Genomic DNA, 17,735 nt, shown 5'->3' with positions numbered 1-17,735 from the left:
GGGTCTGCATTTAGTAGAAATGTCAGCATCAGTGAGCTCAAGGTACGAAGTCTTTTCACATATTAAGCACAGACTACTCTCCTTGTCCATCATTGGATAACTATCTTCCCTCAGAGTGGTCAGGAGAAAGAAGTTCATTTCATCTAGGAGATTAAAGAATGCAATTAAAAATATAAAAGGGGGGATCCCTGGGTGGCGCAGTGGTTTAGCGCCAGCCTTTGGCCCAGGGTGTGATCCTGGAGACCCAAGATCGAATCCCACATCAGCCCCTGGTGCATGGAGCCTGCTTCTCCCTCTGCCTATGTCTCTGCCTCTCTCTCTCTCTCTCTGTGACTATCATAAATAAATAAATAAAAATTTTAAAAAGCTTTAAAAAAATATAAAAGGGGGTGTAAGACTCAAATTAGGTGCAAACAAATTCTCTATCTTGGAAAACCAATTAGAAGGTAGAAAAAAGAGTTCAAGTTCAAACACTCAGCCTTAACTTCTAGAAAATGTGCTTTGGCAAAAATTAAAGACCCTCAACCTGAACACAAAATTGACAGTATACCCTTCCTAAATTCAATTTGCCTAAACCATCTCAATGGGCCCTCCAGTCCCTGACATGAACTCTGTTTCAGCCTCAGTTCACAAATTAAAAGAGCTGATTCGCACAGCCTTAGAATTGCTATCATTCCCTGCCATAGTGGATTTGAGGTGGAATAAAGAACTGCATTCTTGGTTAGCATGTGTGATGGAGAGGGTTTTTCCTTCCTGACTTTTCTCAGTTCAGTGAGTTATGCGTAGGGTTTGTTCTGACCACTACTATTAAGCTCCATTTTTATGGGATAGTGAAAACATTGGCCACCTCTGCTCAGAGAGTCCTCAAGTCTTACTTCCCCTTTCAGCACCTTAAATTGACTTCCAGTCACTTACCCATCAAGTCCACATTCCCCTACGTAGTTGGAAAGGTCCTTGAGACACTGCCTCCTCCTTCACCTTCAGTTTCATCTTCCTCTGTCCCCCCATACTCCTCCTGTGGTCAAGCTACTTGCATTCACTTCTCTTGTTCAGGCCAATAAAGGTCTATACTCACTCAGAAATCTAGTTTTCTTTCCTTCCAACAAGAAGTCTTCCCTGACTGTTCAATCCACATTGTTCTCTCCTCCTCTGAACTTTTAAGATGCACAATAAATAACATACAGTTTAGCACTAGACCAGTCTGAGTATTTCATCTGTACTAGCCTGAACTCAATTCACCTGCAAGCTCTCTGAAGCCAGGGGATGGTCTTCGGTGTCCTCTCTTTGATGGGACAGAGGTTGTATGGAAGGAAGGCATATGGTCCAAAAGAATGCAAGTAAGAAAATATACAGTGTTAGAGTAAACAACTTACCAGCACTCTTAAAGATTAATAGAAGCATTAATGATGTTTACAACAATGAATCTGAGAGCTGTGAGGTCACTTGTTCATAAAAGGCAACTACAGTGCTTGTTTGGCAGCATGTCTACTAAAAAGCAAGTGTATTATTTTGTTACATGACAGCACATAGTGGGAATTGTTCCCAGCAATAGAAGGGACCTCACTAAGTTTAACCTGACAGAAACAGTGCCCATTTTCATTACTGTAACCTAAAGATTAGCAACAGTTTGGCATAAAAGGTGTTAACACCTGCTCAGAATGTGAAACTTGCTGTTGAGAGGGGATAACTGTAAGCTTCTCTTTAGAAGATCCTTTTGCAGAACTTAAATTTGCTGACATTTTACCCTCAGGCCCTACCTGTTTTCCAAGATAAACCACAGTTGAGTGAATCAAAATAATTTTGCAGCAGTCATTTGACCAAAGCAAACCCATTGAGACACAGAGCTCCTAGGTAATTACCCACTTCCAGCCTCCATCAGACATGAATTTATTGATCAAAGGGGAAAAATGAATTGAAAACTAAGTGTTCATCTGAACTCCATTTCCTGAGTTATTCTGGGGTTATGGAGAGTCTTAGCTATGGAGTTATCACCAACAATCCATCTCACTAGATGGTCACTAGATCTTCTTAAGTGTCTTAAACCTAGCACTACTGGAATCATTTTAGCCATTTTGCTGTGTATTTTCTATAAAAACCAAGGATTTCAATGTGCAACTATAGACATTTATAGATATCCCTTAAGTATTGTGGCTTCAGAAGCTCATGCTATTGATATTAAATAATGTACCATTCTCACTGACAATCAAATTCTTCCCTCATTCAATATTGTAAAAGTCATACTCATTCATTAAGAGAGTGAGCCAGGTTGCTGTCCATATAATGTCAAATCCATTAGGTGTCATGAACACGGGTAGTGAATGATTTCTTTTATGTGCTTATCTCTTGACAGCACGTAGCATATTACGTGGCCTGATAAACATCAAGCATATTATATGTGCCAACCACTGTGCCAACATTGAGTCTTCAGGAAAAATATGATTTTTGCATTCATGCCATTTATAATCTAGTTGAAGAAACTGATAATAAACACAAAATGTATATTTTAGAATTTTGATGGTTGCTATAAAGAAAAAATGCTAAAGACAACATGAATATACTGGGAAGAAATCAGGGGCCTTAATTTCAATTGGCAGTCAGGGAGCTCTTCACTAAAAAAATGATATTTGCAACTGACCCCTGAAGTATCAGTTGAGGGGGACCAAGTAAGGAGTGGGTGGTGAGCCTTCCATATAGAGCCTGGGAACAGGGTCTTCCTGGAAACAGGGAAGAATTTAGAATATCTGAGGAACTGAATGAAAGCCACTGGTGCTAAAGTGTATTGGGAGGATGGAATGAAATAAGTAAGGTCCAAGAGTAGGTACTAAGAAATATAAATTCTATAATGGAAATGAACTAAAGAAAAGCAGAAGACTAAAGCAATCTTATTTACATTCATTTAAAAAAAAAAAAAAGAATGCTCTGGATGCTGTATGAAGGATGGGTTAGAAAAGGACTAGGGCACCTGGGTGACTCAGTGGTTGAATGTCTGTCTTTGACTCAGGTCATGATCCCGGGTTCCTGGGATTGAGTCCCATATTGGGGCCCCTGCTGGGAGCCTGCTTCTCCCTCTGCCTATGCCTCTGCCTCTCATGAATAAATAAAATCTTTAAAGGAAAGAAAAAGAAAAGGACAAGACTATGCGTATGGAAGCAGGAGCCTATTACAGAGATCTAAAGGAAAGAGAGTGGTGGTTTGTCCTAGAATGGTATTGGTAATGATGGAAGAAACTGTATGAAATCAAGAAATCTTTTGGAAATGAAATTAAAGAGGAGTTTGAGATGCATTGATATTTGGGAATGATGGTGAAGAAAATCAAGTTTAACTGTCACATTTGTAATAAACAATTGACAGATAGTAGGGCTATTTATGAGGAAGAATTGAGGAGTAGTTTGGCAGAAGGGGTGAGGGAACATAGTTTGTTATGTCAAATGAGACATTTAGAAGAATATATAAAGTAAACTTTAATTGGAGATAAACTATAGCTGTCAGAAGTCAAGTATGAACCTATGAATTGTCACCATACTGATAGAACTTAAATCCATGGGAAATAAGATTTTCTAACAAGATTATAAAGAAAAAAGACAAACGGCTCAGAGTAAAGATCAAAGAGGAGGAGTCAAAAAGTAAAATAAAAAGGAGTAAGAGGAAGAACAAGGGAGAGTGAGAAATGCTAGAAACTAACAGAAAGGGAGATTGGCAAAGAGTATTGAATTCTCCTAAAAGATGTTTAAAGAATGAGAATTTAAATCGCTCATTAGATTTATCAGTTATGGATTGATGCATTTGGCACACGACAAAGTCGTTTTGGTGGAGAGATGTGGCATGAAAAAACTTGGAGGTGGTTGAAGAGAAATGGGATACAAGAAAATTAAAGACAATAGATGCAGAGAACTCTTTCTAGATACTTTACAGTAAAGGAAGGAAGAGAAACAGGGCAAGCTGGGCGGCAACTGGAGACAGATTTGGAGCAAAGGGTAATAGCAACCATCAGGGAATCTATGTAAATGTGAGATTCAGTGCAAGCTGGTATTTGTCTAAGCCTAGGTGCTCTAAAACATGCCTGAGGAAGGACTTATATATGAGTACTTTGTTTTTATGCCCAAACCCAAGGAAAGAGATTGGATGACTAAGGACAAGAAAACAAAGTGGGAAAGCCAATTCAGGAATTTATTATTGGTTCATCATCACCAGGAAATTGGGGTTCAGTCATGCTAGAGTCTCTCTTAAGTATCATTTAGAATATATTCAGAATTCTTCACCCAAAGAATGGAAGAGGGGAGTTCACCAGTGGTCAAAAGTTGCCCTATGGGGTGTTATTAACTCCCTTGCACTTCCTGATTCATACATGCCTCTGAATGGTAGAACAGATTCCTTTAAGTGTTGCACTCAGAGGTGGCAGAGAAGCCCAGGGCAGAAAAATGAGACAATCAGTATAGCTGCAACCAGTATCTGCCAAGTTAAGTCTGTAGGTAGCTAGTTGCTATGGTAACGGCTAAAGTAAAAGATGGACCAAGAAGATGTGAAGCAGGGCACAAAGGTGTCTGAGAGAATACCTACCCTGATATTCATGCACTCCACATCCTTTCCAGTCTGGAGAGATAAAATGTGTTGTGTCTAGTTCATGACAGAGTTGGCACATAGGTTCTACTGATTCCTGGCCTCCAGACTTCCCTGCCTCTGTTTAAGATTAATTACTCCAGATAGCAGTGATATCGGACAAGTAAATTAACTGAATAAGGATTTTTATACATTCTTGGTGACAGATTCAAGAAATGTTTTAGAAACATCAACCAATTAACTCATTATTTTATGAGCACATACTACATTCTAAATCTGCACATAGTATAGATTGTCAGGGAATATTAAATATGGTCCTTGCTTTGTTATCTCATTAGGGCAATAGTACATAGACACATGAGATCTAAAAATAGCAGAAGAATGGGTATGATTAAATAACAAATGTGGAATAGGGTTGTGTCAAGCTAGTATATACTTATCTATGGCAAGGTTTCTGTGTAGCTGGAGTAGAATCCCAAAGATTATGGAAAGTAACTTTGTTTTGGTAGAAACATCAAACACCCAGTATTAGCAGACACTATATCTGGGTAGACAAACTAGAGGGGACTTTTACTTTCTTCTGTAAATGTTTCCATGTTTTCCATAATTCCCACAATAAACATGTATTGCTTTTATATTCAAAGAGTATTTTTAACATAACCAAAGGATGTGGAACAACTAGAACTCTCATACATTGCTGATGGCAATGCATAATGGTGCAGCCACTTTGGAAAACAGTTTGGCAGTTTCTAGTAAAGTTAAACATATACTTACCATACAACCTAGAAATCCTACTCATAGGTATTTATCCAAGAAAAAGAAAAACCTCTCTCTCCCCCTCTCTTACATGCACATGTTCATGCATGTGTGCACACACACCACCAACCACCACAGATGTTTAAAGCAGCTTTTTAAAACTATCACAAAAACTGGAAACTGGAAACCTACATGTCCTTCAACTGGTGAATGGATAATGCATTGGAATACTACTCAGCAATAAAAGAGAAAAGCAATTAAACTACTGATATACACAATATAATGGAAGAATCTCAAACACATTATACTTTGTGAAAGAAGCCAGGTTCAGGAAGTTGCATAATATATAATTCCATTGATATAATATTTTGGAAAAGGTAAAATTAAAAGAACAGGAACTGATCAAAACAGAAGAAGACCATATCAAGGGTTGTTGGGTAATCAAAAGAATTGACCAAGATGGAATCTATGTGGATCATTGAGAACCAAAGGGGAACAAAACATCTGAGAGTCATTAGAGAAGCCATGAGCAGGATTCATGGACTCTGAATATGGAGGCAAAGATACCACAGTCTACTCTAGAATCATAAACCCAAAACGATACATGATTTTGCACAATGATGACTGTACCAGTGAAGATTCTTTAGATTGCAAGTGGCCAAGACCAACTCTGGCTTAGGTAAGCCACATAGAAAAAAAGAATGGTGATGAGGGCAGCCTGGGTGGCTCAGCAGGGGTGGCCCGGGTGGCTCAGTGGTTTAGCGCCACCTTCGGCCCAGGGCCTGATCCTGGGGACCCAGGATTGAGTCCCATGTCCGGCTCCCTGCATGGAGCCTGCTTCTTCTTCTGTCTCTGCCTCTCTTTCTCTGTGTCTCTCGTGGATAAATAAATATTTTTTTAAAAAGGCAACCTTAAAAAAAAATGGTGATGAGGAGATATTAGAAGTATTCTGAGTAGCTCACAAGACAAAAGGAAATGCTGAGGATCAGAGTGTCAACAACTCTCATGTGCCTTGAAAACCCTCACCACTGCTGTAGCAGCCAGTTCCACCCAAATTTCAAGCAGCTTAATGGAGGTACAACTGGATAGCACCTAGCCTGGCCTTGTAGACCTCTCATTTCCTATCCTGGGTCTCCTCACCCACTGGGCATGCAAGCCACAAGTAGGGAATTAACGCCATGGGAGCACATTTGACCAGTAGGAAATAGACGTCCATAAAGAAATGCTTCCCCTTCTCCCCATTCAGGACAACAGTTCTGAAATCCATTTTGAAAGTCTCTTAAATTGGGATCCCTAGGTCACTCAGTGGTTTGGCACCTGCTTTCAGCTTGGGGCGTGATCCCAGAGTCCCGGGATCGAGTCCCACATCAGGCTCCCTGCATGGGGCCTGCTTCTCCCTCTGCCTGTGTCTCTGCCTCTCTCTCATGAATAAACAAACAAAAAAAAAATATTTTTTTTAAAAAAAAAAGGTCTCCTAAATCAAGTCTTTGGCATTAAGGACCAGTAACCAGTAGCAGTGGCCAATTCAACAACTTATCTGTACTGATTATCTTTCTACCCTGTTTCATTACTGATGTCACAAACTCTCTAAACTTATTATCAAAAATACAAGCCAGGCTTCATCTCAGGTTCTGCTTCCTGGGGAACCCAGGGCAAAAGAAGCAGGCTTTGGGAAGGATCCAATATAGATTTCAGCTATAGAAATTTATAAAGTATCTCTTAAGGGTGATCGCATCAGTGGATTCAGTTCTAACCCAGAGATAATCTGATTGACCTGGATTAGCTTATATGTATAAACTGGGGTTCAAAAGCATGGAACTTCATGCTCTGATCTCAACAGAATCAGTTGCATTGGGGAAGGGGCAATTCTCCAAAGAGTATGAGAAGGTGGGAAACAAGGGATGATTTAGGAACATTTTATTATCTAATTGCAAGTTGCTTTTCGGTCATGTTAACATATCTTAACATTTACATATAGATATAGACATATAGAGAGTGCATTGTACCTAAAGTTTAAGTTTCTTTTCTCTAAGGCATCAGTACCTTGCTAGACCTTGGTTACAAGCTTAAAATAGAAAATGTAAGCGTGAGTCAGGTGTATTATGGGATTTTCTGGAAGGTTTTTCTAATAGCTCAAAATTGTTACTTTGAATTTGGAAAGCTTATACCATAGCAATTGTTAAGATCACCAGGTTCATCTTTCCCTCATTCTCATTTTGTCTCCCTCTCTAGGTTAATATCCAACACAGGTATTAAGCACTTGCCAGCTGTTCACAAGATTCAATCTCTTCAAAAGGTTCTACTGTAAGTTTTTCCTTGAGTGTTGACTTACTCAGTACATCTCTTGCTCAATGGCCTATAATATCCATTGTTTAGTCTAGATCCTCCAAATATGTCTCTTTGAGTGAGCAGAGGTAGGAGGGCAAACAGGAAGCATGTTTTACCTGAAGGCTAGCTAAGCTCATTTTGGAGACAGTCAGCAGTCTCCTCAATAAGACCATCATCAACAGAGCCAGCTTGAAGCAAATCAAGGTCTCTCCTTTCTTCACTAAGTGCTTTACATAACTTCCCCCTACAATTACCTCCTTTCAATCCAGTCTTACCCCTCACCTCTTCTCTCCTGAATGCTCATACTACCCTAGACATAAAGAAACCAGCTGACAAATTCACACTGTTAGCAAGATTAGCAAGATAATCTATTTGCCTTTTTTTCGAGACATCTGTATTTTCAAAGAGGAGGGGAAAAGGCAATGGGTAGTGCCAAGTTTACTTCCAATAGTGAAATTCTAAGAATCTGAACAGACCCAAGAGGAAATAGTAGGGAATGGGGTATAATGAGCTAAGGAAATGGGGGAAGAAAAGGGAGAGAGCGACAGAGAGAAAAAGAAGCTCTCAACATTTCTCAAGTTGTTCCAGTCAGTTTACTACTTCTACCTACAGTGTACTTGTTAAGTCTGACCCAGCAGGGAAGCTTGATGGGAGGATGAGGGAACAACCAAATAAATGAGACTTTCTCCATCCCTCCATTCCGGACGAGAAAAATCCATGATACAACTTTTTGTGACTCTTGGGGAACAGGAGTAAATCGGCAGTGAGAAGGGGATTGAGATGGGAGGAAGCTGAAGCCCCAAATATGGTGAATGAAGTCCAGTGTGGAGGTGAAAGGTCAACTTTAGCAGCTTTGTCATATTGAGCAGGCAAGGATTAATAAGGTTCTCTATCAGAACCTTAACATGGTGAAATTAGATAAAATGTTCAGAGACAAGAGAATGTAAGAAATTGTCTGCAATTTCATTTTTAGGAACTGATATACTGAAGATAAATTATATGTCATTTGTTTTCCTAACTTTGAATTCATCATCTTTCAGAACAATAACTGTTCAAACGCTGCCTCAGCTAAAGACCACACCGTGCCAAGGAAACTAAATGTGGGAAGGTCACATGTGTGGAGCTGGCATAAATACCTAATATGTCTGTACTTTCTTCTAGAGACATTCAAGATAATATAAACATCCACACGGTTGAAAGAAATTCTTTCATGGGGCTGAGTTTTGAAAGTATGATTTTGTAAGTAAAGAAAAAACTCCAGTGGAGTAACATTTGGTTTCTCATTTAATCATCTTTCTCATAACAGGATGCTCCTTTTGTGTTTGGGTAACTTTGGCATTTCACCATTTAAATTTCTCTCCGCTTCAGTATTTTTTCTCTCATTTCCCATCTTTACATTTCAGAATCACAACATGGAGTCATGTTAATAATTTATGATTCTGTGGTGCGATTCAAGTATTTAAAATTGCTCTTTGAATGATGGTCTCCTGTGATGCAACATCTGTTCTGAAGGACAGAATAACTCACGCATCAATAAAGCTAGTTATTGCCTGGCAAGGCTTTTGTTGCCCAAAGAAAAAGACCAAGAAGGAGGCTGAATTCAGAAGATATTCCCCTCATATCCATGCCTAACAGCTCCTACTCAGCCCCTTGCTGGGTGTGAGATGACTTCTCCTTCTCTTGGAACAATCACGTTTTTTAATAAGCTTGAGTTTTGGGAATGTTTTTAAATGCACTCTGTGCTATTAATGGACTATTTTGTAATCCTGTGTGCTGGTGGCCTGCGTGGCAGTTGACACATATCCCAAGATGGCCAGGAAATAGAGGGCTTGGGGGTACCCAGGTGTCTGTGGGGTCCATGGAAGTTAGATAAACAGGATAGCATTTGGGAAACTGGTAACTGCCAGTGCATCTGTAAGGATAGCATTTTATTCTTCCACTTAACAAACTCCTGCACTCTTTAAATATGTACCAATGTGTGTGTTTATAACATGTCATTATGTACAAAAGGTAAGTTCCAGCCAAAGAAGAATTTCCCTTTCCAAAGCAGTCACACCATTTAGAGACTACCCAGCAGTACGAAAAAGAAGTCGGGGGGAGAAACAGTAGAGATGAGGACATGTTGAAGATTAAAGCTAAGCACAGTATTTGATGTAAATTAATTAGAAAGAACAATAGGAAAGGTTTCAAAGAGACCAGCAGAGGAATTGCAAGTATGAAGGAAAAAATTTAAACATCAAAGGCATGTATTCAGAGTACACAGTATTAGCACAAAAATTTTAACTGAGTAATACCTAACCCTTCCACTTAATACACATAATATTCAGAATTTATGTGCATGTGTATTGGAAAGAGTCAATGGGGCATGGGAAATGTGAGAGAAAGGGAAAGCAAAAGAAATGAGTTAAAATATAAACAGAATGAAAAGTGCGCACAATAAAAGCAATTATCCTAAGAGTGAAGGAGAAATAATTTACTCTGACTGGCCTGTGATGTGAGTGTTGAAGGAAGAGTTAAAGGAGGGAAAGGTAGCCAAGAATGGAGGTCTAAGATGGGGCTTTCATAGGTCAGTAGGATGTAGTCAGGAAAAGGGCAAGCAAGGGAAACAATCAAGGCCCCGAACATTAAAAGAAAGGAGGAGGAGTGATAGAAGGAGTCTGGGGGAAATAGGGAGTACCTGAGTAACATCAGCCTGGCGGGGTTAGAGCACAAATATCGTGAACGGATTGCCAGGCTACGTGACGGAAGAGACTAGTGATAAATGTCATCGGTTATACCTGGATATCTGTGCTTCTTTAAATCTTGCTCTAAACAGCTTTTAAAATAGTGATTCAAAGTTACTCAATGTTATCATGTGGCAAATGTATTAACAAAATATTTTTTTAAGATTTTATTTATTTATTCATGAAAGACAGAGAAAGAGAGAGAGAGAGGCAGAGACACAGGCAGAGGGATAAGCAGGCCCCATGCAGGGAGCCTGATGTGGGAATTGATCCCAGGTCTCCAGGATCACACCCTGGGCCAAAGGCAGACACTAAACTGCTGAGCCACCCAGGGATTCCCCAACAAAATATTTTATAAAAATATATCATCAAGTGGGAGTGGGCTAATATTCTCAGTTTTCTATTTTGACATTCTTTTTGTCCAGAACATAAGACAAAAGGCAAGGATCCTGACCTAAAAAGGTCTTACCTCTCCCCAAGTGTAGGCAAAGAACCTGAGGAAATAAGAACTTAAGACAGAGTCTCACAAAGCCAGATCGACAAAAGAAATATGTAGATTATGGCTTCCCTTCCCTGACTCCTGCTCAGAATGTGGCTCTCCAGAATTCAGAACATACTCTCCCAGAGACGAGAGCTTTCCTAAGAGCAGGACTTCTCAGACACATCTCTAAAGGATAAATTCACTTTTGTGAGAACAAAATCTATTTTTCTTGACCTCAGACAGCCTTTAATCCATAGAAAATAGAAATGGAAAATCCATACTTAACACAGTTTAAGACTTCAGTTGGTCTTAGTTTGAGTGCAACATCTGGATACAGGGGCACTTTCTCCCACTAGGGACATCCAAGAACGCTCAGAAAAAGAAGCATGGCTAGATGGCACGGAGGACTGATGAAGTTTTCCATGCACTGACATTTTTCAAAATCATGAATCCCCGTTTTAAAAATACACTTAGCATATATATACAGACATTTACATGTATATACATGCACACATACAATTTTTTAAATAGCCCAATAACAATGGATTATCAGATACTTGAATAGTAACTCAAAAGAAAATGAGCAATAAAAAAGTACACCATGTTGAGGTCTCTGAGCCCTTTCCTACCCCTGCCCTTCAACTACAGAGTCTAAATGGGGAAAACATCTAGCTATGGCCAAAAGAGTTTCCTCAATTCAGAAAAAAAAAATTAATTTCCATGTGTATCAGTTCCCACTACATCCCAACCATAGGAGAGGCTCACTCCATGAGCATTTCCTCCTTTCCTCAATTGGCTTCCATCTTTCTTGCCTGCCCCAGTGAGCTTTAAGAGGGTGGTTCCCCCAGTACCCTCACTTTTTAGGCTGAGGGCAGATACTGCTTCAAAGCCTCCTGAGCCTCCTCTGAGGCCACAAACACTTAAAGATTAAAGAAAACCATGATCCTTTAGCTGACGCTTTGCCCAGGTTGCCCTTATCATCATGGTGGTTGTCATCATCATGATTGTCATCGTCATCATCAGGTTTTAAAACCAGCGCTACGTCTCTTAAGAGGCTAAGAGTATACTTAATAAATGTCAGCTTCTCTTTGTCAGTGGTTTGAGTGCCACAGTTTAATATCAACCCCAGGGCCAGAGTTCTGGACATCATTTTTTTGTGTAATGATCCATTGTTGACTTCAAAAACTTCTATGCCCTCACCATATGATGGCATCTATTGATTGAGAAAAATCCATAGAGACAAAGACTACTCCAAAAACAGTAATTCTTTTAAATTCACCTGTATAATATTTAATCATAGTAACCTCTATTTGTAGGCAATATATGCACAGAGAAAACTACCTCCTCTACAGAAACATGGGTGGAGCCCACATGGATTTACATACCCATTGTGTTAGATGAAGGGTCAGCTAAATCAAGCCTATGAACTAATACTGTTTTTTACAAATGAACATTTTGATGACAGGGAACACTAACGATGAACCTAAATTAAGCAACATGGCATCCTACCCCCCAAAAAAAGAAAAAAAATCCATTCTTTTCAGTAAGCCTCTATTACCAAAAAAAAGAGAAAAATTGTACTCTATTATTGTTTTTTAAGTTTGGTCACAACATTTGTCAACATTGTTTTATAAGTACCTATATAAAATACCCATGTAGTTTTCTCCATTTTGCCTCTTGGCCCACAAAACCTAAGATGTCCTACCTGGCCCTTTACAGGAAAAGCTTGCTGATCCCTGTGTTTGATTGAAAATCCCAGGGATCTACATCCCACAGGTTAGGAGCAGCTGTTGCAGCAACTTACTACCAGGCAAAGGCTGACAAAGCTGTCCGCAGGCTAGACAGCGGGGTTCCAAGCAGGTAGTTGCAAAGCAGGTGCGATGCAGGGGTGCGTGGCCACTTCCTGGCCATCAGAACCCACCACCTGGTTGCTAATGTTTTAAAAAGATTTACCTTGTCCCTGTCTGGATTGCTTTATGTAAACAGGTTCTCAGGAAGAAGAAAAAAAACATACGGTTGGCATCCTGTGATTGTGTTTCTAGCTACCCATTGCAAGCTGGGAAATAGAGTCCTGAATGTGCAGGAGACTCTCTGGGTCAGCTTTTCAAACACTGTTATTTGTAAACCCACTGAGCCTGACAGGGAAAAGAACCTGACAGCAAATCAAGAGCAGGTGGTCAAAGGCTCTTCAGGCTAAGCTCTCCCGACCTTGGATTTCATTTTTGTTTTCAGATCCACCCAGGAGCACAGCAGTGCAGAGCTGTCGGCCCAAGGTGTCCTTGGGCTCCCCTACCCAGGCAAACCTGTTCACTGTCTTTTGCACAATCAGGCTGACTGTTCCACATCCAGCCCCCATCAGCCACAGAGCCCCCTCCTGTTCCCACTCACACTACTGCGCCCTGCCACAGCCCAGAGTCTTTGTAATTGATTTCTCTTCCTTTCTGGCTTAACCCAGAGCCACCTCCACAAACCTCCAATAACCAGGTCCCTGCGGGTCACAGGAGATGTTCAGGTTGTCTGACAGCTTAATTAGATCACTTTTTGATGACAGTCAGGCCTGCTGCTATGGGTAAGCATGGGTGAGAGGCTTAAGGCCTTACAGAAAGGGGATACAGAATGTCCTTTGTCTTATAAACACTTGTCCAATAATTGTATGATTTCAGTCTTTCAGGATGGGAAAGATCTTTGTCTTAACCCACCCCCACCCCCCATGGCACCATCTCTGCACACTAATGATGTGTGCGAAGACCTTACAGGAGCCAGGTGCTAGGTCTAAGCAGGTCTTTTCTAAATTAATTTTTTTTTCTTCTCTGAATAGGTAACACATGCATGTAACGCAAACTTCAAACATCACATGAGGTTATACAGTGATAAATCAGTCTCCCTCCCACTCCTGTCCCTGAGCCTTACGGGTGGCATTTTATTTATGCCAATAACCTGCAATGTCTGACCTTGCCCCAGTGCTTCCAATTATGAAACCCCTGTATTGTTTGCATCTGACATTATTGGTTTTTTAATGGGCCTTTTATTTCAGATGGCTGAATAAGAATGGCATTCAAGAAATACACAACTGCGCATTCAACGGAACCCAACTAGATGAGCTGTAAGTAGCCCTGTCTCTTCTTCCAGGCCATTTAGAGGGAAATGGCTCTTACAACAGTAACATCTATGTGGCTTTGTGTTTCCCTTCTTCTCTCTTCAACTCCATCCCCAGGAATCTAAGTGATAACAATAATTTGGAAGAATTGCCTAATGATGTTTTCCACGGAGCCTCTGGACCAGTCATTCTGTAAGTAGCTTCCCCTGTTTCCATGTGCTGGAGATTAACATGTACAAGCTAGAAGTCAACTTTCTCCAATTCAGAGAAGCTTCCCATATAGGGCTGACAATTAAGGTCAATTTTTATTTGTGTCATCTACAAAGACTTAGAGGGACAATTTTGGGCTCATCTACACTCTGACTTACAATAATATAACAGCAATAATAACAGCAACTAATGTTTGATGAGCACTTATCAAGCCCCAGACAGTGTTTTAAAAGCTTAAGATGCACTTTCAAATGTAATCCTTATAAAACCTCTGTGGTAGGAGCTATTGTTCCCATTTTAGAGAAGGAAAAACTGACTTTCATGGGAGGGGTTAACTAACTCACCCAAAGTCATGCGAATTTTGAAGCCTACACTTAACACTAGATTAGTCTGACTCAGAGCACAAGCTCTTAGCCACTATACATTTCTTCCCTGGAAGGGAAAGCATAGTTCTCCTTCCTCATCTTCAATGTCCAGGAGTTTCTTCCTCTGAAAGATATACACACACAACTATTTTTGGATCCCTTTTGCCTCAATCCAGATCTTTTGGGCTCCATGCGGTGCCCCACAGCACCACCTCTTCTCCTGGTGCTGCTTCCTCATCTCTATCTCTCCCTCTAAGAGATAGAGACTCTCTTTTCATGGGCCCCTGCCCTTCCACTAGGGTCATTCCTGCTGCCACCTCTTCCCTGTGTGGCAACAGCCAACAGTGAATTCTTCTTCCCTTGAACTCTGCAGCCTTTCTAAATTAATTTTTTTTCTTCTCTGAATAGGTAACACATGCATGTAACGCAAACTTCAAACATCACATGAGGTTTTAGATTGGTGGCAGGGACCCCAATCTCCGACTCTTTTAAAATGTGTTTTCCTGGGCTCTCAACAAGATGTACTCCCCATCTACTGATGAATGTACTGCAGGAAGGAAGGAACCAAAAAGTAAGACGTCAGATGCAAAAAGAAATAGTGAGCAATGAAATAAACATATGAAAAAAAATCTGAAGTTTTACTAAATGATCTTTCTATGGCCTGCCCAACGTCAGTTTAGGCATTTGAGAGCCACTAGCCTGCACGTCCTATTTGGTAGTCAACATAGGCTCCCAAATGTGGTTACTTCTCTCCTCTCCCATCTGTCAACATCACTTTCTCCTTTTCACCCAAAAGTTTGTATTCTCCTTCAGGCTGAAACCTAATGTATCTCTAGAACAAGACCGTGTCCAGTAGATGAGAAACTCCACAAATGGTTATTATTGAAGATAGAGTATGTATTTGACCCATATGTAGGATTTTGCCTCTTTGAAAAGTTCAGTGGTTATTTTAGCATACCTTCCTTGAGATGGCCAATACATGCAAGAGAAGGAAATGTCAGCGTGATCAAAGTAGAGAGGCCAGAGCAGACTATCTTGGTTTTAAACCATTCCTTTGCCTCTCTAAGCCTTGGTCTCCTCACAGGAAGCTTATATTCTCCTAAGAGGGTCAGACAATAATTAAATATAAACCTTAAAATAGTAAGTCATGATGTGTGTTATGAAGTGCCAAGTAGTTCTCAGGCATAATAGAATGTATAATGCTTAATGTTTCCTCATCTTCAAGTATTGGGGGAAAAAACAGAGACAGTGCTGTTGATGTATGTCTTTGACCACCACAATAGCAGTTTATCAATTTCCTTTACCTGAAAGTCCTAAGGATTTTGAATGTTCCTATGATGGGATGTGTTTTCATATATTACCTGTGCCAGATGTACTATTAAATCATAGCACCTTAATCACCCTGATACAAGGAACATTTGAATTAGACTGCATCTGATGAGTCTAGCTCCTTATCCAGGAAACCAGAGCTAGAAATTTAAAATGACCTGCTGAACATCAGACTGGAACTGTAAGTGGCAAAGTCCGGACCAGAAACTAGGTCTTCTGCCTTATGTTCCATGTATTCCCACCACATCATGTTGTCTAAAGCACATAAATATGTCTAATCAAATGTCAAGAACTTATACAATTGGCTGTGAACTCAAACAGAAAGGGAAAATAATTGTGAGCACCAGACTCCCAGAACACCAGTAAATAAGTACACAGAGCACAGAAGAAGATCTCCTACAGGTGCAAAAGCAGGCCCCAGGCTGCGGCACTGCACCATGTGTCTCATCTGAGTGTCTAATGGAGAACTTGGACATGAATCCCCCAGCCAGTCCTGCCACAAATGCCAGCAGGAAGACGGATGTCACCTTCACAAGCAGCTCCTCAAGCAGTCCTCAAGTAACAGGTGCATTTTTCAAACCTTTTACCACAGCAACATATCTGGCCAGAATGAAGTGAATAACATTTACAGAAAAACTAAAGGAATCATGAAGCACTTGCCATGACTTAAAAGGGTAGAGAGTGATAATACTTGCCCACGTCTTTTCAGCCCAATGCATGAGGATACATGTATGTGCATGATCTTAGCCAAAAGCTTAGCCTATAACTTTTAAAATATGTGCTAGCCTTCTTCCCCTCCCTTTAGGGGCAAGAGGATGGATCACCTTAACAACAAACCTCCCTTTCTGGGGCTTTCAGGTTAGTATGCAGATGTCTTTACAAGTCTCTGCTTGCTGAACGTGGATTCTATGGTCTATTCCATTTCTTACTTCTACAACTTGAGGTGCCAACCCCAGCCAAATACTGACCTGAGAGCTGCTGGTTTTGGTGTGTGCAGAGAACTAGCCCACCCCAGATGCTACAGGTTAATGAGTAGGAGGAGTACAAATTGGGCAAACCACTTAGTGCACAGTAGCTAGCTGCTCAGGCAAGGGCTTTGATGGTGCCTTGAGTCAGGGTTCCATTCCCCCAAATAAGACTGTGATATGGATGTTTGCATGCAGGAGGCTTACTGGGGAGTGCTAGTGGAGTATGTGGGAAGTACTTGCTGTGAATACCATCAGACTAAGAGGGAAGTCAAACTGCAATGGATTTGAAACAGAAGCCTCAAAAGAAAAAAAAAAGTAACAGAAGCCTCAGCTAATTCCATGGGAGCTGTGAAATTACGATGGCCCTTCAAAGTTTTACCAAATTAAGTAAAGGCAAGAGGCCAGTCTTCTTCATCAATAATCATGAGCTGCAAGCTCCTCCCTGGGGAGGAGGCAAATCTTGGATACATCAGGTGAAGACAATTCCAGAGTAGAGCTCAGCCATAAGCAGCTCAGCTGTGAGTGGTTCTAAATTTGATCATGCATCATAATCACTAGGCATGCTTATAAAACCCTGGAATGCAGATCCCCACCCCCAGAGTTTGATTCACCAGGTCAAGAGTGAGCCTGAGAACCTGCATCTCTAATAACTTGCCAGGTAAAGCTGATGTTACTGCTCCAGAAGCCAGTGCTGGGAATCGGGAAGCTTCACCCTGTCTCCAGGATATCTCCTCACAAGCTGACTATGGTGAACCTGCTTTCCCAACAGATTCAGTCCTTTGTCCCCAGGAGATGCATGCAAAGGATTCCAAGAGAGTTAAAGGAAGGGAACCCAAACCAATAACTCCTTTACTTAAGGCAAAAATTTTTAGTTGAGTGAAAAACAGGGAATCACTGAACACCTGAGGGTACAAGAGTGAG

At 40.7% G+C, this 17,735-nt stretch overlaps 1 protein-coding gene and 1 long non-coding RNA gene across 9 annotated transcripts in view; one reads left to right on the top strand and one right to left on the bottom strand.

The window, feature by feature from the left end:
- Positions 1–17,735, bottom strand: part of LOC111097748 — a 101,904-nt gene that overhangs the window by 2,552 nt on the left and 81,617 nt on the right. The window lies entirely within an intron of this gene.
- The window catches only part of FSHR (follicle stimulating hormone receptor), a 172,949-nt gene that overhangs the window by 135,777 nt on the left and 19,437 nt on the right, over positions 1–17,735 (top strand). For all 7 annotated transcript variants that reach the window (XM_038551244.1, XM_038551247.1, XM_038551243.1 and 4 more), the window contains 4 exons: positions 7,546–7,617; positions 8,803–8,880; positions 13,880–13,948; positions 14,060–14,134. In XM_038551244.1, coding sequence (XP_038407172.1) covers positions 7,546–7,617; positions 8,803–8,880; positions 13,880–13,948; positions 14,060–14,134 — 294 coding nt within the window. The remainder of the gene's footprint in view (positions 1–7,545; positions 7,618–8,802; positions 8,881–13,879; positions 13,949–14,059; positions 14,135–17,735) is intronic.

The sequence above is a fragment of the Canis lupus genome, chromosome 10 (genome assembly GCF_011100685.1).
Source record: "Canis lupus familiaris isolate Mischka breed German Shepherd chromosome 10, alternate assembly UU_Cfam_GSD_1.0, whole genome shotgun sequence".
Lineage (NCBI taxonomy): Eukaryota > Metazoa > Chordata > Mammalia > Carnivora > Canidae > Canis > Canis lupus.
Note: the sequence above shows the minus strand (reverse complement) of the source record. Positions and strands in the feature narration are given on the sequence as shown.